The 23,911-nt window shown below is 38.0% G+C and overlaps 1 protein-coding gene across 4 annotated transcripts in view; it reads right to left on the bottom strand.

The window, feature by feature from the left end:
- The window catches only part of SLC44A5 (solute carrier family 44 member 5), a 383,428-nt gene that overhangs the window by 91,162 nt on the left and 268,355 nt on the right, over nucleotides 1-23,911 (bottom strand). For all 4 annotated transcript variants that reach the window (XM_073788302.1, XM_073788306.1, XM_073788299.1 and 1 more), the window contains one exon: nucleotides 15,106-15,179. In XM_073788302.1, the coding sequence (XP_073644403.1) occupies nucleotides 15,106-15,179 (74 nt within the window). The remainder of the gene's footprint in view (nucleotides 1-15,105; nucleotides 15,180-23,911) is intronic.

The raw sequence follows: 23,911 nt of genomic DNA, 5'->3' as shown, positions 1-23,911 counted from the left end.
CATACAGGATAAATACAAGGAGAAATACGCCAAGACACATATTAATCAAACTGTCAAAAATAAAATACAGGAAAGCATATTAAAAGCAGCAAGGGAAAAACAACAAATAACACAAAAGGGAATCCCCATAAGGTTAACAGCTGATCTCTCAGCAGAAACCCTACAAGCCAGAAGGGAGTGGCAGGACATACTGAAAGTGATGAAGGAGAAAAACCTGCAGCCAAGACTACTCTACCCAGCAAGGATCTCATTCAGATTTGATGGAGAAACTAAAACCTTTACAGACAAGCAAAAGCTGAGAGAGTTCAGCACCACCAAACCAGCTTTACAACAAATGCTAAAGGATCTTCTCTAGGCAAGAAACACAAGAGAAGGAAAAGACCTATAATAACGAACACAAAACAATTTAGAAAATGGGAATAGGAACATACATATCGATAATTACCTTAAATGTAAATGGACTAAATGCTCCCACCAAAAGACACAGATTAGCTGAATGGATACAAAAACAAGACCCTTATATATGCTGTCTACAAGAGACCCACTTCAGACCTAGAGACACATACAGACTGAAAGTAAGGGGATGGAAAAAGATATTCCATGCAAATGGAAACCAAAAGAAAGCTGGAGTAGCAATTCTCATATCAGACAAAATAGACTTTAAAATAAGGACTATTAAAAGAGACAAAGAAGGACACTACATAATGATCAAGGGATCGATCCAAGAAGAAGATATAACAATTGTAAATATTTATGCACCCAACATAGGAGCACCTCAATACATAAGGCAAATACTAACAGCCATAAAAGGGGAAATCGACAGTAACACATACATAGTAGGGGACTTAAACACCCCACTTTCACCCATGGACAGATCATCCAAAATGAAAATAAATAAGGAAACACAAGCTTTAAATGATACATTAAACAAGATGGACTTAATTGATATTTATAGGACACTCCATCCAAAAACAACAGAATACACATTTTTCTCAAGTGCTCATGGAACATTCTCCAGGATAGATCATATCTTGGGTCACAAATCAAGCCTTGGTAAATTTAAGAAAATTGAAATTGTATCAAGTATCTTTTCTGACCACAACGTCATTAGACTAGATATCAATTACAGGAAAAGATCTGTAAAAAATACAAACACATGGAGGCTAAACAATACACTACTTAATAATGAAGTGATCACTGAAGAAATCAAAGAGGAAATCAAAAAATACCTAGAAACAAATGACAATGGAGACACAACGACCCAAAACCTGTGGGATGCAGCAAAAGCAGTTCTAAGGGGGAAGTTTATAGCAATACAAGCCCACCTTAAGAAGCAGGAAACATCTCGAATAAACAACCTAACCTTGCACCTCAAGCAATTAGAGAAAGAAGAACAAAAAAAACCCCAAAGCTAGCAGAAGGAAAGAAATCATAAAAATCAGATCAGAAATAAATGAAAAAGAAATGAAGGAAACAATAGCAAAGATCAATAAAACTAAAAGCTGGTTCTTTGAGAAGATAAACAAAATAGATAAACCACTAGCCAGACTCATCAAGAAAAAAAGGGAGAGGACTCAAATCAATAGAATTAGAAATGAAAAAGGAGAGGTAACAACTGACACTGCAGAAATAAAAGAGATCATGAGAGATTACTACAAGCAACTCTATGCCAATAAAATGGACAATCTGGAAGAAATGGACAAATTCTTAGAAATGCACAACCTGCCAAGACTGAATCAGGAAGAAATAGAAAATATGAACAGACCAATCACAAGCACTGAAATTGAAACTGTGATTAAAAATCTTCCAGCAAAGAAAAGCCCAGGACCAGATGGCTTCACAGGCGAATTCTATCAAACATTTAGAGAAGAGCTAACACCTATCCTTCTCAAACTCTTCCAAAATATAGCAGAGGAAGGAACACTCCCAAACTCCTTCTACGAGGCCACCATCACCTTGATACCAAAACCAGACAAGGATGTCACAAAGAAAGAAAACTACAGGCCAATATCACTGATGAACATAGATGCAAAAATCCTCAACAAAATACTAGCAAACAGAATCCAACAGCACATTAAAAGGATCATACACCATGATCAAGTGGGGTTTATTCCAGGAATGCAAGGATTCTTCAATATACGCAAATCTATCAATGTGATAAACCATATTAACAAATTGAAGGAGAAAAACCATATGATCATCTCAATAGATGCAGAGAAAGCTTTTGACAAAATTCAACACCCATTTATGATAAAAACCCTGCAGAAAGTAGGCATAGAGGGAACTTTCCTCAACATAATAAAGGCCATATACGACAAACCCACAGCAAACATCATCCTCAATGGTGAAAAACTGAAAGCATTTCCACTAAGATCAGGAACAAGACAAGGGTGCCCACTCTCACCACTCTTATTCAACATAGTTTTGGAAGTTTTAGCCACAGCAATCAGAGAAGAGAAGGAAATAAAAGGAATCCAAATCGGAAAAGAAGAAGTAAAGCTGTCACTGTTTGCAGATGACATGATCCTATACATAGAGAATCCTAAAGATGCTACCAGAAAACTACTAGAGCTAATCAATGAATTTGGTAAAGTGGCAGGATACAAAATTAATGCACAGAAATCTCTGGCATTCCTATATACTAATGATGAAAAATCTGAAAGTGAAATCAAGAAAACACTCCCATTTACCATTGCAACAAAAAGAATAAAATATCTAGGAATAAACCTACCTAAGGAGACAAAAGACCTGTATGCAGAAAATTATAAGACACTGATGAAAGAAATTAAAGATGATACAAATAGATGGAGAGATATACCATGTTCTTGGATTGGAAGAATCAACATTGTGAAAATGACTCTACTACCCAAAGCAATCTATAGATTCAATGCAATCCCTATCAAACTACCACTGGCATTTTTCACAGAACTAGAACAAAAAATTTCGCAATTTGTATGGAAACACAAAAGACCCCGAATAGCCAAAGCAATCTTGAGAACAAAAAAAGGAACTGGAGGAATCAGGCTCCCTGACTTCAGACTATACTACAAAGCTACAGTTATCAAGACGGTATGGTACTGGCACAAAAACAGAAAGATAGATCAATGGAACAGGATAGAAAGCCCAGAGATAAACCCATGCACATATGGACACCTTATCTTTGATAAAGGTGGCAGGAATGTACAGTGGAGAAAGGACAGCCTCTTCAATAAGTGGTGCTGGGAAAACTGGACAGGTACATGTAAAAGTATGAGATTAGATCACTCCCTAACACCATACACAAAAATAAGCTCAAAATGGATTAAAGACCTAAATATAAGGCCAGAAACTATCAAACTCTTAGAGGAAAACATAGGCAGAACACTCTATGACATAAATCACAGCAAGATCCTTTTTGACCCACCTCCTAGAGTAATGGAAATAAAAACAAAAATAAACAAATGGGACCTAATGAAACTTCAAAGCTTTTGCACAGCAAAGGAAACCATAAACAAGACCAAAAGACAACCCTCAGAATGGGAGAAAATATTTGCAAATGAAGCAACCGACAAAGGATTAATCTCCAAAATTTACAAGCAGCTCATGCAGCTCAATAACAAAAAAACAAACAACCCAATCCAAAAATGGGCAGAAGACCTAAATAGACATTTCTCCAAAGAAGATATACAGACTGCCAACAAACACATGAAAGAATGCTCAACATCATTAATCATTAGAGAAATGCAAATCAAAACTACAATGAGATATCATCTCACACCAGTCAGAATGGCCATCATCAAAAAATCTAGAAACAATAAATGCTGGAGAGGGTGTGGCGAAAAGGGAACACTCTTGCACTGCTGGTGGGAATGTGAATTGGTTCAGCCACTATGGAGAACAGTATGGAGGTTCCCTAAAAAACTACAAATAGAACTACCATATGACCCAGCAATCCCACTACTGGGCATATACCCTGAGAAAACCGAAATTCAAAAAGAGTCATGTACCAAAATGTTCATTGCAGCTCTATTTACAATAGCCCAGAGATGGAAACAACCTAAGTGCCCATCATCGGATGAATGGATAAAGAAGATGTGGCACATATATACAATGGAATATTACTCAGCCATAAAAAGAAACGAAATTGAGCTATTTGTAATGAGGTGGATAGACCTAGAGTCTGTCATACACAGTGAAGTAAGTCAGAAAGAAAAAGACAAATACCGTATGCTAACACATATATATGGAATTTAAGAAAAAAAAAACGTCATGAAGAACCTAGGGGTAAGGCAGGAATAAAGACGCAGACCTCCTAGAGAACGGACTTGAGGTTATGGGGAGGGGGAAGGGTGAGCTGTGACGGGGCGAGAGAGAGTCATGGACATATACACACTAACAAACGTAGTAAGGTAGATAGCTAGTGGGAAGCAGCCGCATGGCACAGGGATATTGGCTCGGTGCTTTGTGACAGCCTGGAGGGGTGGGATAGGGAGGGTGGGAGGGAGGGAGACGCAAGAGGGAAGAGATATGGGAACATATGTATATGTATAACTGATTCACTTTGTTATAAAGAGAAACTAACACACCACTGTAAAGCAATTATACCCCAATAAAGGTGTTAAAAAAAAAAAAGAATAAAAACCATGGGATAACTTTAAAAAAAAAAAAAATGGTCCACGTCAAAAAAATCTTTAAAGAAAAAAAGAAAGAAAAATACCCAGCCCATGTTCTGAACAAGTGACCAGCCTACTCACAGGGAAAACTTTAGATATATTCAGCAAGACATTCAGGACTTCATTAAAGACAAACAAAAAACTACCAGAGGTACAATGTTTTCAGACTCTTTTGTCAGAATTTACTGCCACATAGGACAACAAAAGAAAAGAGCAAAATGACACACATTCTAAATTTCAGAGTCTGTAAAATGCAAGGGGTGAGAATAGGAAGTAAAAGATGGGACAAAGAGTATGTTTAAAGCATATTTGTAAATAATACATAGAATTGAAAGAAAATGGAAAAACTACCCAATAACTAAGAAATCAAATTCGGCTTTCCACAACACCTTTGTTTTTTTCTGTATTAGCAGGTCTGACTTTATGCTTGCTACATTAATATGCTTTTTTTCTAGTTAATCTAAATAGATGTTAGTCTACTACTATTTACAATCTGTTCAAGGTTTTGATTCACATTGAAGTGGCTGGAAATAATGAAGACAAAAATTTATTTATTCTTTCCTTCATTCACTCTCCAGATGTTTTTTGAGTGCCTGCTATGTGTCAGCACCACGCTAAACTCTGGGTATATAAAGGTCCTTGTTCTCCTAGAGCCTACAGTCTACTGGGGGAAGTAGATCTTAATGAATTAATTGCACAGATGTGAAATTTCAATTCTGACAAGCACTACAAAGAAGCAATATGTGGTACAGAGAGAGGGATTCATAGAGGCAGATGATCAAATGAGGAAAGCCAGGTATGATGTCCCTGAGAGGTATGCAGGAGCTGAGATCTGAAAAATGAAGAGAGGCACAAAGAGGCTTCCAGCCGACGGACACCTGGACGAGGCCCTGTGAGGGGGAGGGGCACGATGGGTACTGGGATGGAAAGGAGGCCAGTGGGTGCACACGTGGGCTGGAGCATGGTCCCAGATCTGGATGGAGAAGCAGTATCTTAGGTTATTTTATACAATGAACTACAGGGAGATTGTTTTAGCGTAACAAGATTGTCAGTGCCAGTTGTGCAATCCATAGCAGAGGCTCTGTTCAAGTGGGTCCTTCTCTTCCTATCAAATTTTCCTTGAAAAACTCAAGGTCACCACATATTCAGTATCACTCATCTTGGTGTTTACTTGCTTAATTGTGGTTCTATAATTGGCAACCATTGCTTTACGTCAAGGAAGAGCTTTCATTGTTCCTAAAACCTGATGCAATTTATTATGTCTGAAAATGCTACATGTAATCGTCATTATTAACATCTACTACTAAATACACTTTTTAGAAAGATCTATGAAATCCTTTGAGGTCTTCCTGTCCAAAAAAGCCCAAAGAATGAGATACTGTCTGACATAATTTTATTTACTCTATAGCACAAGCATTAACTGAAAGAAAAAACCAAATCTACTAATAGGTGTGGATTATCATAAAGAATATGGTCCTCTCTTTAGTGTGTACATAATAGAGGCTAATTTTGCAAACGGTTACTGAATGTAAACAATGACGCTGCAGCAAAGTGAACATGTACTCAGTCTCACAGAGCAAGACTGCAGCTACCAAATTATTCATGATTTTTGCTTGCAAAACAATACGTGCTTTTCACTCACGCCTCTGGTGCCGTTCTCTCTGTTTTAAGTCCAACTCTATGTGGAATTAGACGATGGAGGGAAAGGAGGGAGAGAAAGCATTAGGAGAGAGTATCATGGGGTTCTGATCTGCCCCCTCTCTCAGTATCCTTCATTACTTAAAGAATCCTCATTCATCTTCTTTATTAAATAAAAGGCAGTATAGCATGGTGATTAAGAGCAGAGGCTCTAGAATAAAACTGCCTGGATTATACTGGTGAATAAAACCAAATGACAAAGTTACACAGTAATCAATACAAATCAGGATCAATCAACTTTTTCCCTTAATTTTCTCGCTATTTTAGAAATAACTATAAAAGACTAAGTGTAGCTGATGCATGTGTGTGTGTGTGTGAGAGAGAGAGAGAGAGAGACAGAGAGACAGACAGAGAGAGAGACAGGGAGAAGAGAAAGGTAAGAAGAGAAATTATTTGTGAAACACTCCTATTTGGGTAATTCATAGCAGATTAGCAAAGACTGATAAGTGATGGGTGAAAACTTTATTCAGGCAAATCATCTTTTCACTCATATCAAGGAACTCATATCTTGTTACTGAAATAGCAGGAGCAAGTATTATTACCTAGTATTGTCTCTTATTTCCAAACATTTGCAAAGTATGTTCCTGTTGTGCTCTAGGGTTGAGTCAGAAGTTGCAGCCATTACAAAGCCCTCTGTCAAGGAGAAAATGTGATTAGACCAACTGCTTGCACTGACACTTAAAAATTAACTGCAAATCTGTTTGGGGCAGCTAAGGCATTCCCTAAACACTTGCTGGTTGGGAATGTCGGCTTTCAAATCATTATTTTGTATCCCTTAAAGATACATTTTAACTGTTTTAATATGTGAGGAACAGGCCTGCCAAATTGTGCTTATGGCTTTTTAACACAAGCAATTTACAAATGCAATGAAGCAGATAATAGGACACATGATACAGAATTTGAAAATCTGTGTTGATGACACTGCTGCTGTAGAAACATTTTTGGAGCAGCCCTGTGTCCGGTTGCCTGGATAAGAAAAACGTTGTTTCTTATTTCACAGGGGGCCTCTTCCACCCAATGGTGAGTTTAGGGTCGTGTCCTTGAGCACAAATCAATCTCTCTCATGCTAACAATATTCTACTTGAAATCCTCTAGAATTCGTGCATTCAGCAAAATACAACAAACAGTAAAAATCTCACTCAGCATTAAAAAAAAATCTGTTTCAGTAACAGTCAAAAGTAAGTGTTTTCCTTTTAAAATGAAGGCTTCCATAGTAACGTATAAGTATGTAGTTTTGTTTGTAAACATTTATATATTTGTCAAGAATGCAAAAGGACATTTAATACTGGTTCTGGTTATTTATAAATACAATAAATTTTTCATTAAGAAAAGTTTACGAGAAAAATTTTAAAAATAATGGAACTGGAGTCGTTTAAATTTCTTACCTTTTTATTGAAAAAAATTTTTTTTTGCTAAAACAATGTCTCCAAGCTGTGGCCTGATAGGCAGGCTCATTTTAGTTCTGAAGTAGACTAAAGGCACAGTGTGACTTCCTGTCACATTCATTCTCCATCACCAGTGTCCACTTACAATGAATAGTAGGATCATACCTTTAAGCTCAATACCAAGGGATGCCTGGTGAGGCATAACATAATTTTAAAAACTATATTTGTTTATTAGTAAGAGAGACTGTCCACTGCTTCTCTGTACAGACAGTATCAAAAAGTCATCTTGGAATTATCTTTGTTCTTCAAAAAGTCACTTGAGGGACCTCTCAGTTATGGAAATACGGTTCTCTCCCTTTCTAATATCCCTTGGGATGGGAAGACTAATTAGCTTTGAGAGAAGGAAGGGACGAGAACTAAATGTTTCTCCTTGAGATTTTAATTTAGGACAGAACAGACTGACCCTGAACTAGGTCTATAGGCCAAAAGGAATACAAATACCTTGAAGGCAGAGACTGGACTGTTATCCTAGACTTCATAGAAGGGTCTAAGAGTAGGGGCTGCATTCTGATACTAGCCATGCTTTGAGGAGAAACGGCTGAGCATGGTATAAAGACTTAAAAAGCTATAGTCTTGGATCCTAGTGTAGGAAACCACTACAAGAGTGGAAGGATCCAGACAAGCAAGTCACTAAGAAATGATACCAAATGGCACCAACCAGAACATCAGAGCTCCAGCAGACTACAAGGTCTTGCTCTCCAATGAGAAACTGGAAATAAGACTGCCCCCTCCCTTGACATTTCGGGGCAGTCCAGGTCAGGGTGAAGAATGATATGCTGAATGAGTATCATTCTTGCTATGAACGCAATGAACGAAAAAGTAGATGTGGGACTGTATTGCTACCCCCAGACAATGAACATGTACTTTAATACCAGAAATGATGTGGTCAAGCTGGACTACATCTGATTATTAATTCAGCTATTTTGTTCATTCTCCACCTCACTCCATGAAGGATTTAAGACTGAATTATGTAAACCTCCTCCTTTCTGTACTTGGTACTTTCAGTTCCGCTGTTTCCAGTCGACCCATGATGGCCCTCCTTTAACCCTTTGCACTGATCTATAAATTACTTGCACATCAAGGCCCTTTACTGGTATGTTTTGCCTTGGTTCATTCTCTACTAGAGAAGCAATCCCTAACCTCACTAAATTCTAGAAACAGGGATGCAGACCCCACCTCTTGATGAAAGGAATGGCAAAGAGTTTGAAGCCATGTGTTAAAACTACTATAGTTCAGCCTGTGGCTGCAAACTTTTTACATTCCCTCCACAATCAAATATGCTTTTACTCTCCCAGGATCCCCAGAAGCCTCACCCAATTAAGGCATCAGGCTCAAGCTAAAGGTCTGAATCTCAACACCTAAGTCAGGTCCAGGGGTTGATGAAGCTCTTCAGGGCTGGTTCCTCTTGTAAGGATGGTGTCTTTAGCTAGATCATTGAATTCATTAGGTATATTTCCTAATTACCATTGGCAACAGTGTTACCAAACCTTCACCACCGCATAACAAAATGCCCTTCCCTCCTGCTTCCAATTACATTTCCTCCCTTTCCTTCAAACTCTGGCCAACAACCCCTTCAAAGTCCACCTGGCTTCTGAACACTACCTGGTCTCCAAAACCAATGCCCATATTTTAGGTTTTGCTAAGCTAGCATCCCACTTCCGGATATCAAGTTTTGTCCTGCTTATCTATTATTGCACCCCCAAACCCACTGGCTTAATACAACCATTTTATTTTGCTCATGACTTTGGGAGTTAGGAATTTGGGGAAGGCTTAACTGAGCCCCTTGGGGCTCTCTCATGCAGCCAGATGTTGAGTGGGGCTTCAATCATCTGAAAACCCTCAGGGCTGACAGTAAACACTATCTATCCCTAGGAGCTCAGCCCAGCCTATTGACTAGGACCCCTATACGGTGCTTCTCCATGTTGCTTGGGTTTCTCACAGGATAGTGACAGAGTTCTAGGCTTGTTTGCATAAATTTACTTTCTTGTTAACTTCCTATCTTCTCAACTAACAGGAATAATTATTCCGGAGGAAGATTAAAAAACAAAACCAAAAACAAACTTTAGACCCTAACTGTAAGTGCTTCCTGTGTAAATACAACAATGAAATAACTAACTCTCTCAATTGGAAATCCATTTGAAAAAAAAAAAAGAAAGAAAAAATTATTGAATGTTAAAATTGCGCTATTGTATACATAATCTTAGCACAAGGACAGCAAGAACAATTTGCATAATAAATATTCCTATTCTTTTTTTCTAGTTAGCACAACTGAATAGCACCCATCAGTGAAGTAGCACAAAAGAGGGCTATTACCATAAATGTTTGACCTTTCAAGGAGATTTGAGACCGTCTACCCAGACTCCACTTCACCCACTTGAAAGGAGGTTCTGCCTTTCATCAGTTGAATGTCAAGTGCCTTTGTTGCATCCAAGTGTTACCCTAGCTGGCCATATTCTACATAAAGGGCAAAGAACAGTTTTTTTCTTGGAAGAATTTGTAAGAAACATGGCTCTTTCATGGGAGCACTTCTTATGAAAAGAACATGGATGAAAGTAACCCTAAGAAGGTCCTGATCTAACAAAATGGCAAAAGATGCAAAACTACTTACAACACATCAGTAAAACTGACTTAGCTTCATCTTTCCTCAGGCGAAGGTACACATTCTTTCATGTTAAAAAAATTCTTAACACTCCTACTAACGTCTGCCAAGCGTTTTCCTTCATTCTTCTTTTAGTCCAGCATTGTAAGAGTTAAATTTATCTTAGAAACAGGCAAGTATGGCTATTTGTAGTTCAGGGATGAGAAATATACATACATTAAATTTTGTGAGTCGCTCATTTTAATCAGTGGCATAAGGATTAATTTAGAGGAAACAGTAAATTAATCCAATATTACACACAGTTTTTCATTGAGGAATCTTTATCTTCCAATTTCCTTATGTGAATTAAGGCATTTACAAACTGAATCTGGAGATCGTGAACAAAAAGGCAAATTTCTCATCTTGCTCCAGAGGGAATGACAGTACACACTCCCGTTCCTTCTACCGTGCTGACAAGGGAGAGAGTTGCAGTGGCTTTCCCAGCTCTAGATAAGGACAGAAGGCATTTCTCTATGGATTACAAGAGACTGGCTCTGAGATACAGAGGAGAGACTTACTCAATTATGCCATAACGCCTCCTAAGGGAAAGATTTTGGGCACAATAAGAGATCCTTATGAAGTCCCTGTGTGCATTCAAACTTTAATAACCAAAATTATGGGTTGCTATAGGAACAAAATAGTAAATTACATTTAAAAGCAATTTATTAAAATTCAGAACAGCTAGATTATACAATGGTAGCAAATGAAGTACTGCCTCTTACTCTTATGTAGCATTATTGGTGTAGCTGGATATTATTTCATTTACTCCTCATAACAGCCCTGCAAAGTAGGTAGTGTTTCCATATTTTTACAGGTGAGAAAACTACTGAGATTTAGAAAGTAGCTCAAGTCCACCAAGTAATATGGGGAAACCCTAGATCTGCTTGACTCCAAATCTTGTTTTATCTCATGCAACATATTTCCACTCGATGACAAAAAGTAAAAACAAAACAATTACAGAGACAGACATGTGTCCCAAAGTTGGAGAAGTTAAAATTCTATTAGTTGTATAAGAAAATTCACTGTATTATAATATTCAATTTATATATTTATGTATTGTGCTACTAATGCATTAATGTTTAGAAGTTCAAATACACTGAAGAAATAACAAGGGAATCTTCTGAAGACCTAAGAGCACATTATTTGGTTTTGTGGTTTATACTCCTTTATTCTTCTCTCCTTCCCTATCTTCCTGCCTTACTTTTTTGAATTCTCCATTTATGTGTAGTTTTCACCTGGTATTACTCAGATGATATTTTGGAAATTACTTTCAATTGCTGTTCTCAAAGTATTTCTCTTTACTGGAAGATAAAACTGAAGACCAGAGAAAAGTATTTTCCATTGTTCTCTAGGTAGGCACTGCCTTCTTTCTGCTGATACAATCTGTCCACATTAACTCTAGGCATTAATTATTGTTACTAGAAGCTATTATCTGACTTTTACACTCCCCCCCACCAATAATAATAAAGTTTCCTAAGTCAGCATCTAAGGGATAGGACTTAAGTCTCTGGGGATAATGTAATACATTCATATGCAATGGTGAAATCTTTTTACAGAAAATATTCACACCAGTTCCTTTGGTAGTTTTTTCTTAAATTGAAGTAGAGCTGATTTACAAATCTCTATTTTATTTATTTCCTCTCTGTTCTTTAATATTTCCTTCCTTCTGCTGACTTTGGGTTTTGTTTGTTCTTCTTTTTCTAATTCCTTTAGGTGGCAGTTTAGCCTGTTTATTTGAGATTTTTCTTGTTTCTTAAGGAACACCTGTAACTGTTTATTATAGTTATAGTTGCTTTAGAATTTTCTGTCTTTTAGTCTTTAAGTGGTTGATCATCAGCCCTTATTATATATTTGCATTTCCTAGTGAGATTTTCCCTTTTAGATTCTTACTTCTTTTCCACTTAGATAAGACCCTTTAACATTTCCTCTATTCAAAATGATAATCTTGCTGGGTAGGGTATTGTAGGTTGCAGGGTTTTCCCTTCAGCACTTTGAATATATCATGCCACTCTCTTCTGGCCTGAAAACTTTCTGCAGAGAAATCAGCTGATAGCCTTACAGGGATTCCCTTGTATATGACTCCTTGTTTTCTCTTGCTGCCTTTAGAATTCTCTTTAGCTTTGACTTTTGCCATTTTAATTATGTATGTCTTGCTGTGGGTATTTTTTGGGTTCATCATGTTTGGGACTCTCTGTGCTTCCTGTACCTGGATGTCTATTTCCTTCTTCAGGTTTGGGAAGTTTTCAACCATAATTTCATCAAATACATTTTCAATCCCCTTCTCTCTTCTTCTGGGACTCCTATAATGTGAAGGTTCATATGCTTAATGCTATCTCAGAGATCTCTTAAACTGTTTCAAGTTTTTATTTATTTATTTATTTATTTATTTTGCTGTTCTGATTCAGTGATTCCCGTTATTCTATCTTTCACATCACATATACATTCTTCTGGATCACTCAGCCTGCTCTTCATTCCTTCTAGTGTGTTTATTTCAGCTATTGAATTCTTCATTTCTGATTGGGTCTTTTTTGTATTTTATAGTTCCTTGTTAAAATTTTTACTGTGTACATCTATTTTTTTTTCCTAATTCAGTAAACATTTTAATTACTAATGCTTTGAATTCTTTATCTGGTAAATTGTTTATTTCTATTTCATTATTTTTTTCAGAGTGTTTCTTTTGCTCTTTTAATTGACAGCAGTTCCTCTGCTTTTTCATTTTGCTTAACTTTCTCTGCCTCTATGAATTTAGGTGAAACAGTTACCTATTGTTGCTTGAAGGGTTGTTCTTATGCGGGGCCATTCCTGTACAGGTGCGGTGTGTCCACTGCCTTTGGCGGGAGAGCTGGATTTGATATGGATCCAAGTCACATCTTTCCTCAGGGTTTGCTGGCAGCTATCACCTTGGTAGGGGGTGGGGCTAGAGATGGAGAGGCTAGAGCTGGAGCCCAGTGTGAGGCAGGGCTTCCTTTCTGCTCAGTGGCTGTCACTGCCCTATCAAGGGTGGGGTCTGAGCCCAAGTTGCTGGAGCAGAAGCCCTGAGGGTCGGGCTCAAGCTGGCTCTGTTCCCCTTAAGTGTGTGTTTTCCCCTCTCTCTGAACTGGCACCTTTGCCCCAGAGTGGGGGAGTGCTAAAGCAAGTGGGGCTTGTGAGGGTTCTCTGCTCCTGTTGTCTGCAGACAGAGGTCCAAGCTGTCTCTAATGCACTGCCTGTGCAGGCATGCACAACCGTTTTCCTTGTTCCGCTCAGATGCAGACTCAGGTGCAAGTCCCCTTTGTTCCTCACAGCAGGTCACTGTCCTCAGCCTCCACCACCCCCGCCCTGTTGTTGAGCCGTATCACTGGGCAGGTGAGGCCTATGTGGACACTTGGCCTGTGATCAGGGGGTAAGCTGTGGTGGAGCAGCTGCTGTCAGAGGTCGGGGCTACTTCAGATGCACTGCTTGAGTAAGCTCAACAGTGGCTGCCACCATCCCACCCAGGCCATGCCCAGGGACTAGCTCATCTCTGCATCCCACAGTCGGGTCTTCTCCCCAGTCATGGCTGCCCCAGATCCAGTGCTGCCCTGTGACATGGAATGAGCAGAATCAGAGCCTTTGCTTGGCTTGGGTGTGTGCCAACGCAGTTATGGGAAACCCAGCAGCCACTAGAGCAGACCACTCTCCACCCTGCCTCAGGGCAAGACAGCACATGAGTGTTCCTCACAACTGGAGTCCAGGCTTCCCTGGACTTCCCTAACAACAGCCCCCCTGTTAGACCCAGCAGTCCTCCAACCAGCTAAGAGGGCTCGTCTCCTCTGTATAGGACCCCAGGACTGGGGCACCCAATCTGTGGCTCTCACTGCTTACTCCCCAGGGTGAGTGTCCAACTGTGTGATCTTTCTTGCCCTCTGAAGTCCCCTCCCAGGAGCACAGGTCCTGATCTGATTGCTTTTTTTTTTTCCCTTTCTACCCAATTATGTGTGTATCATTCTTACAGCCTTGGAGTCTTTCTGCCAGTTTCCAGTTAGTTTTCAGTGAGAGTTGTTCCACATGTAGATGTATGTTTGATGTGTTTGTGGAGGGAGGTGAGCTCCATGTCCTCTTACTCTGCCATCTTGATGATCCCCTTTGGTAGTTTTTAAAACAACCCAAATAAAGACCATCTATATTTGCCCTCTTTATTTTCACTTCCATAGAAAAATCTTTAATCTAACAATGAACAACAGGATATCTCTTTCTGGTAGGCAAAGACAATAGGATTTCCTATATGTCAATGAACTATTTGGTGAAATTCTTACTTCTTTTTAATTTACTTATAAAAAGAAAAGGTTATGTATTACTTAAACTTATCTAGGCCCTAGTTCTTATTAGTACATAGCAACATGAACTTTATTAGCTGCTTAATAAAATTTCAAAAGTAAAAATGATTAAAAAGCAACCATAAGGTTTTTTTGTTCTTCTGTATAATTATATTTACCTAAGTAATTTAGGCTTGCCTTTGGATAAACTGCTTTGTGTTTATTTTTCATTGCATCTGCTACCCAATGAGTCCGGGTGAGGTACATTCCCTTCAGAAAATATAATAATAGATAATAAGAAGGATTTTGGAAGAAAATGATTAATGTTAAAAATGTGACATTGACTTAGTTATTTAATTAGCAAATGTTAAATATCTTCTATACCTGTATTTACTCACCCACAAGTCCTAAAAGAATGTAGGCAATAATGAACAGTATGAAGATCATGCAGCACAGCACATCTGTACAGCTCCTAAAAACAAAAAGGAACAAAGAATTAAAAGCGTCCTGAGAAGATTCACATAGCATCCGTTTTCCTCCCTCTTATAGACTTAATGTGTCTCCCCCAATTCCCTATGTTGAAACCGAACCCCCAAGGTGATGGTATTAGAAGGTGTGTGTCGGGGGAGAATTAAAAGGGGTACAAAATAACTTATTGTTCACTGCAAAAAACTATAAGAAGGGAGAAAAAGACAATAACAACAGTGATATGCCATTTTATACCTAATAATTCTGAAAGGTAAATCGGATGCATTTCTGCAATCAAAGAGTTTAGCAGCAGGGAGTGGTTATAGTTCCATGATTAAAGAAGTTTCCCCAGAGCTGTTAATATTTATTTTCTTGATTCTTTATTTGTAAAATGTTTTTAGAGGTTAGAGTACACCAACATCAAGAAACTTTTTTATTTGAAATTGTAATTCAAGCTATTTGATTTTCTTCATGCTTCCCAATACATGGTATAATAAAACAAATTAGCCATTTCCATTCCTCTCTCTCTCCATTATCTTTCTACATGCACATTTAAAGGGTACTATTATTAAATAAAGGATTGACTGCATAAGCTTTCTATGAGGAATGGAGTTGCAATTATTTGAACAACAATGTCTATAATGCATTAAAAAATGAAATGCGTCTAAATGGTAATTTTCCAGCTATTCTGAAAGCTGGATATCGTGAAATGAGGTTTAGGGAAAATTTAGCTCATAGAGACTTGGTTATTTTCTAAGGGATCACAAGTCAAACCAGTATCCAGTAGGATACTCAGGCTTTCAACTAAAGTATTTCCTATTTCTAATATTAAATTTTGTTCAGCTCCTAAGTGGTCTAGAAGGTCAAAACTATATCTTGAAAGTATGAAACAATACAATCATTCTTTCTTGAAACTTAATGAAGAATCTATTAGTAAAAGAAAAAGATGGACCTATTTGACAGGATTAAAAGATGTGCATGAGAATTTCCATAGCAAAAACTTCTTGTTCTAGAGGGCATATGGATATGTTCCAGTCTTTTACCACAGGCAGGCGGAAGTTACATTCTATTTTTAGTGGTGGTAGTAATAATAATAACGAATGATAATTGTACAGTAACAGACACAGTAATACCTTACACATTGATAAATCCCTGTTTTACCTTTACTGCTCTCACATACATAACTTTGGTTTTTAGGGGTAATGAGGTAAGCTGACTTATGTAAGGTCCATGAGAGAGAGGTAGTTACAGAGGCAGACAAATATCTACGTCTCTGCTGCCTAACCTTTTTCATTTAGTGGTTATTCTAATAAGATTACAACTTTCTAGAAAGACTCCAAGTAGCCGTATCTAAAACTCCACACACATCCTTATTACTCTACCTCACAATAGGAAATCGATCCACCATAAGGAAAGCTAATCACAGATAATTCAGAAACAAACTATCACTTGTTTAAGTCTAATTTCAACCCAGGAATTTTAAATTTCATTAGGACTGAAGAATTATGAGAATAATAAAAAGAGAAGAAAACAGGCACTCTAGTTTTCTTTGGTTAACAACCACTGAAGGGCTTCGCTGGTGGCGCAGTGGTTGAGAGTCCGCCTGCCGATGCAGGGGACGCGGGTTCATGCCCCGGTCCGGGAAGATCCCACGTGCCGTGGAGCGGGTGGGCCCGTGAGCCATGGCCGCTGAGCCTGCGCGTCCGGAGCCTGTGCTCCGCAACGGGAGAGGCCACAACAGTGAGAGGCCCGCGTACCGCAAAAAACAAAAAACAACCATTGAAGGCAAAACCTGGTGGGGGTGAGGAGAGGATCTGGCTCGTGTGCATTCTGACACATTCTACTCAAGATCAGGTTCTCATCATGTCAGGGCAGTTGCTGAATAGCCTGATACCTAATAACGAATGCCTGCAGGTGAGGAACTAAAGGAGAGAAAACTAGAACAGTGGTATGTTTTTACTAGAAATCTTGAAGCTGTCAAAGCCCTGTGTGTAATGGTAACTACCAAGGAGACAGGGATGTAACCAGAAGCCCCAGCCAGGCTGGCCAGCATCCTGTAATATTATATCTATAATATGTTTATATCTACATAGTTACATTGTATATAATACATACTATAATGCATGTTTATAATGACAATATCATATAGTATTATAATGTTTTCTCTTCATATTATGTAGTAAGCACAGAGAGAAGTAAACATACTAGAAAGATGAATAAAAAGAAACTTAAAAACAGAGCACAAGGAAAGAAGCAGAAACACCCGCCCCCCAAAATTTCTAAAAAGTAAAACCCACACTCCTCGGCTACTGGCCCTAATGAATGGCATCAGTCAGGGTTTGGTTCCATGTGGGGTTTTACATTATGATTTCTCTTTCTTTTTGGTGCCAAGGACACACTACAGCCCCAGGGGCTACTGTGTACCCACACAACCTCTCTCTACCCCTTCCCCCAGCAGTCTCTCGCCACAGTGGGACAGCATTTCTCAGTAATTCACACCTTGAGATGTTTGGGGATTCTATTCTGGGACTAGGAAGGATAACGAATTCAAGTCCGCTTTGCTTTTCTGGAACTCTGCTTTAGAGAAATAGAAGCCCATACCCCATGGCCAGACTGGTTAATTTCATTTTATTTAAGCATGGAAAAATGTTGAACAAAGTGAAAATTATGGAAAATTCAAGAGTTTTAAAACATAGGAAAGCTTTTCTAGATGAAACATTCTTATTTCTGAAATTTTTCCTATAGTGATTTGATTCCCTTTGCTGTTTAAAATTTTTCTTTTAAAAATAGGTGTGTGTGTGTGCTTTCAGATAATTATAGTTATCTGTCATTTTTTTCCCCAGTAACTCATCTATTTCTCTCCACTTCCTCAGATACATTCCCTACTGGAAAAAAATCACTGCTTAGAAAGTTATTGGGAAATTGAATATGAAGAAAATATAAAATATAGCTTGGGCACCATTTTGGGAGTCAGGAACACAGCAGAAGCTTAATTCAGATTTTAGAAGTTATAGCACATCATCATTGTTTCTTTCTTTGATTTCAAGGTATCTTTACAATCCCAAGTATTCTGTAGAAAATGAGCTATTTTTTAAAAACCAAGTACTTAATTTGGATAATTTTTAATACTCTTAAGATAGCTATTGAGGTAACTGGGTGATACAAGCTCATGGTTTAAAATCATTCTTAATCATGTTTTAGCTAGCGGCCTGTCATAGCTGTACATTTTCCTCAGTTGGGTTCATTTTTACTTTTATAGTAAGAACCACTATAAGAACCACTATATTAACCTAAAAATGGGTTGCATGCCACTGAGTTCTAGAAAGAAGATTAAATATACCTGAACCCTCTCCCCTACCCTCCCTCCAAATCAAAGTCCAATTTTTTCAAAACAAGCTGCTTACACTCACGTTATAAGAAAGTTATTCAAATTTTTATTCAGATTAAGCTGTCCTGGCATAAAAGTATTTTCAAAAGTTAAACTAGAAGTACCATTGTTATCTTATATCTATTTTTCCAAATTGCAATAAGAATAGGATCCCAATTATATAATCATTTGCAGATTTCCCTTTCCTTCCTATCTCTAACCCACAAGTACAGAATGCCTACAGTCACCTCAACTTTAAGCCTTGGGAGTTTCCTTTGACTTTCCCTTTTTCGTTGCTTATCTTTCATATTCGGTTGATAAGTTCTCTTGATTCCTTCTCTCTGATGTGTCTTTCATCCACCCCTTCCTTTCTATTCCTGCTGCCTGGACTTGGTCCACATTCTCTTAACCTCTCTTCAAACTACTACTGTGGTCCCTTAATTGGGCTCCTGCATGTAGTCCCTGCCTGATCGAAATCATTCTGCACATCACTGATATCACTGATAGGGGACAATGTCACTTTATTATTTAAAAATTGCAGTGCTTCTCCACCACCTGTTCAATAATTTCCAAATGCCTTAGCTTTATGTTTAAGAACCTACAGATTTAATCCTAGTTCAAGCCCCAGAGTACCTTTCTAGCTTTTCTGCCTCTATTCATCTCAATGTGCTTCAACCAACTTGGACTTTTTCACTTACTGAATACACCATGAAATCTCCCTTGACCACACTCAGAGCTCTCTGCTCATGGTCCTTTTAGACTCATCCTCCTGGGACATCATATGTCCCAATTTGTATGAAACAGCCAGGGTTTACACCTATTATCCCGGAGTAACAATTAGCAATATTCCCTTTTACTATGAAAAGTGCCTCAGTGTGGATCTCAACCCCATCTACTAAAATCCCATTCTTCATATGGTTGGATTCCCTTCCTCTTCTAGGGCTGAATAACATTCCATTGTATGTATATGTCATATTTTTTAACCTATTCATTTGTCAATGAACATTTAGGCTGTTTCCACATCTTAGCTATTGTGAATAGTGCTGCAGTGAACATGGGAGTGCAGATATGTCTTTGAGATCCTGATTTCAATTCTTTTGGACAATGTGGATAAACCTAGAGGAACTTATGCTAAGTGAAGTAAGCCAATCACAGAAAGACAAATAACTGCAGGATTCTACTAATTTGAGATATCTAAAATAGTCAAACTCATAGAAAGTAGAATGGTGGTTGCCAGGGGCAGGAGAGAGAGGCAAATGGAGAGTTACTTATTCAATGGCAATAAGTTCCAAGTATGCAAGATGAATAAGTTCTAGAGAACTCTGGTACAACATTGTGCCTATATGTTTAACACTACTGTATTGGGCACTGAAAAATTTGTTAAGAGGGGAGATCTCACATTAAGTGTTCTTACCACAATTAAAAAAAAACACATAGCATGGAAGACATGATAACCATGGCAAGGCTGCAATATATAGGAATATATTTGTGCAAGTTCATAAGTTATTTGCATTTAAAATTTTGCTATGAGTAAGCATAATACAGGTATTAAATATGTGATTGCAAATGTAAAACTTTTTTAACTTAAAAAAATTAAAGGGGGGACCTGCAAGATGGCAGAGGAGTAAGATATGGAGATCGTCTTCCTCCCCACAAACATATCAAAAATAAATCTACATGTGGAACAACACCTGCTAAACACTGGCAGAAGACCTCAGACTTCCCAAAAGGAAAGAAACTCCCCACATACGTGGCCGTGTGGCTGACAGGATCTTGGTTCTCTGGCTGGGTGTCAGGCCTGAGCCTCTGAGGTGGGAGAGCCAACTTCAGGACACTGGACCACAAGACCTCCTGGTCCCACATAATATCAATCAGTGTGAACTCTCCCAGACAGCTCTGTCTCAATGCTAAGACCCAGCTCCACTGAACGACCAGCAAGCTCCAGTGCTGGACACCCCATGACAAACAACTAGCAAGACAGGAACACAATCCCACCCGTTAGCAGAGAGCCTGCCTAAAATCATACTAAGTTCACAGACACTCAAAAACACACCACCGGATGCACTCCTGCCCACCAGAAAGACAAGATCCAGACTCATCCACCAGAACACAGGCACCAGTACCCTCCACCAGGAAGCCTACATAACCCACTGAACCAACCTTACCTACTGGGGACAGACACCAAAAACAATAGGAACTATGAACCTGCAGCCTGCGAAAAGGAAACCCCAAACACAGTAAGTTAAGCAAAATGAGAAGACAAAGGAATACGCAGCAGATGAAGGAGCAAAGTAAAAACCCACCAGACCAAACAAATGAAGAGGAAATAGGCAGTCTACATGAAAAAGAATTCAGAATAATGATAGTAAAGATGATGCAAAATATTGGAAATAGAATAGAGAAAATACAAGAAAGTTTTAACAAGAACCTAGAAGAACTAAAGAGCAAACCAACAGTAATGAACAACATAATAAATAAAATTAAAAGTTCTCTAGAAGGAATCAATAGCAGAGTAACTGAGGCAGAAGAACGGAAAAGTGACTGGAAGATAAAATAGTGGAAATAACTACGGCAGACCAAAATAAAGAAAAAAGAATGAAAAGAACTGAGGACAGTCTCAGAGACATCTGGGACAACATTAAAGGCACCAACATTCGAATTATTAGGGGTCCCAGAAGAAGAAGATAAAAAAAAGGGACTGAGAAAATATTAGAAGAGATTATAGTTGAAAACTTCCCTAAAACGGGAAAGGAACTAGTCAGTCAAGTACAGGAAGTGCAGAAAGTCCCATATAGGATAAATCCAAGGAGAAACACGCCGAGACACATAGTAATCAAAGTGACAAAAATTAAACACAAAGAAAAAAATATTAAAAGCAGCAAGGGAAAAGCAACAAATAACATACAAGGGAATCCTCAGAAGGTTAACAGCTGATCTTTCAGCAGAAACTCTGCAAGCCAGAAGGGAATGGCAGGACATATTTAAAGTGATGAAAGGGAAAAACTTACAACCAAGATTACTCTACCCAAAAAAGATCTCATTCAGATTTGAGGGAGAAATTAAAACCTTTGCAGACAAGCAAAAGCTAAGAGAATTCAGCACCACCAAACCAGCTTTACAACAAATGCTAAAGGAACTTCTCTAGGCAGGAAACACAAGAGAAGGAAAAGACCTACAATAACAAACCCAAAACAATTAAGAAAATGGTAATAGGAACATACATATCAATAACTACCTTAAGTGTAAATGGATTAAATGCTCCAACCAAAAGACATAGACTGGATGAATGGATACAAAAACAAGACCCACACATATGCCTCCTACAAGAGACCCACTTCAGACCGAGGGACACATACAGACTGAAAGTGAGGGGATGGAAAAAGATATTCCACACAAATGGAAGTCAAAAGAAAGCTGGCATAGCAATTCTCATATCAGACAAAATAGACTTTAAAATAAAGACTATTAGAAGAGACAAAGAAGGACACTACATAATGATCAAGGGATCAATCCAAGAAGAAGAAATAACAATTGTAAATATTTATGGAACCAAAATAGGAGCACCTCAATACATAAGGCAAATACTAACAGCCATAAAAGGGGAAATCAACAGTAACACAATCATAGTAGGGGACTTAACACCCCACTTTCACCCATGGACAGATCATCCAAAATGAAAATAAATAAGGGAACACAAGCTTTAAATGATACATTAAACAAGATGGACTTAATTGATATTTATAGGACATTCCATCCAAAAACAAAAGAATACATTTTCTTCTCAACTGCTCATGGAACATTCTCCAGGACAGATCATATCTTGGGTGACAAACCAGCCTTGGTAAATTTAAGAAAATTGAAATCGTATCAAGTATCCTTTCCGACCACAACGATATGAGACTATGATATGAGACTAGATATCAATTACAGGAAAAAAATCTGTAAAAACTACAAACACATGGAGGCTCAACAATACACTACTAAATAACCAAGAGATCACTGAAGAAATCAAAGAGGAAATAAAAAAATACCTAGAAACAAATGACAATGAAAACACAATGACCCAAAACTTATGGGATGCAGCAAAAGCAGTTCGAAGAGGGAAGTTTATAGCAATACAATCCTACCTCAAGAAACAAGAAACATCTCAAATAAACAATCTAACCTTACACCTAAAGCAATTACAGAAAGAAGAACCAAAAAACCCCAAAGTTAGCAGAAGGAAAGAAATCATAAAGATCACATCAGAAATGAAAAACAAATGAAGGAGATGATAGCAAAGATCAATAAAACTAAAAGTTGTTTCTTTGAGAAGATAAACAAAACAAAGATAAACAAAATTGATAGACCCTTAGCCAGGGAGAAGACTCAAATCAACAGAATTAGAAATGAAAAAGGAAAAGTAACAACGGACACTACAGAAATACAAAGGATCATGAGAGATTACTGCAAGCAATTATATGCCAATAAAATGGACAACCTGGAAGAAATGGACAATTCTTAGAAATACACAAACTTCTGTTCCTGAACCAGAAAGAAATAGAAAATATGAAAAGACCAATCATGAGCACTGAAATTGAAACTGTGATTAAAAATCTTCCAACAAATAAAAGTCCAGGACCAGATGGCTTCACAGGCAAATTCTATCAAACATTTAATGAAGATCTAACATTTAATGAAGATCTATCCTTCTCAAACTCTTCCAAATTATAGCAGAGGGAAGAACACTCCCAAACTCATTCTACAAGGCCACCATTACCCTGATACCAAAATGAGACAAAGAAGTCACGAAAAAAAATAACTACAGGCTAACATCACTGATGAACACAGACGAAAAAATCCTCAACAAAATACTAGCAAAAAGAATCCAACAGCACATGATCATACAGATCAACAGATCATACACCATGATCAAATGGGGTTTATCTCAGGAATACAAGGATTCTTCAATATACGCAAATCAATCAATGTGATACACCATATTAACAAATTGAAGAATAAAAACCATATGATCATCTCAATAGATGCAGGACATGCTTTTGACAAAATTCCACACCCACTTTTGATAAAAAATACCTTTCAGAAAGTAGGCATAGAGGGAACTTACCTCAACATAATAAAGGCCATATATAACAAACCCACAGCAAACATCGTTTTCAATGGTGAAAAACTGAAACGATTTCCACTAATATCAGGAACAAGACAAGGTTGCCCACTCTCACCACTATTATTCCACATAGTTTTGGAAGCTTTACCCATAGCAATCAGAGAAGAAAAAGAAAAAAAAAGGAATACAAATTGGAAAAGAAGAAGTAAAACTGTCACTATTTGCAGATGACATGATACTATACATAGAGAATCCTAAAGAT

The sequence above is a fragment of the Tursiops truncatus genome, chromosome 1, assembly GCF_011762595.2.
Source record: "Tursiops truncatus isolate mTurTru1 chromosome 1, mTurTru1.mat.Y, whole genome shotgun sequence".
Taxonomy (NCBI): Eukaryota; Metazoa; Chordata; class Mammalia; order Artiodactyla; family Delphinidae; genus Tursiops; species Tursiops truncatus.
Note: the sequence above shows the minus strand (reverse complement) of the source record. Positions and strands in the feature narration are given on the sequence as shown.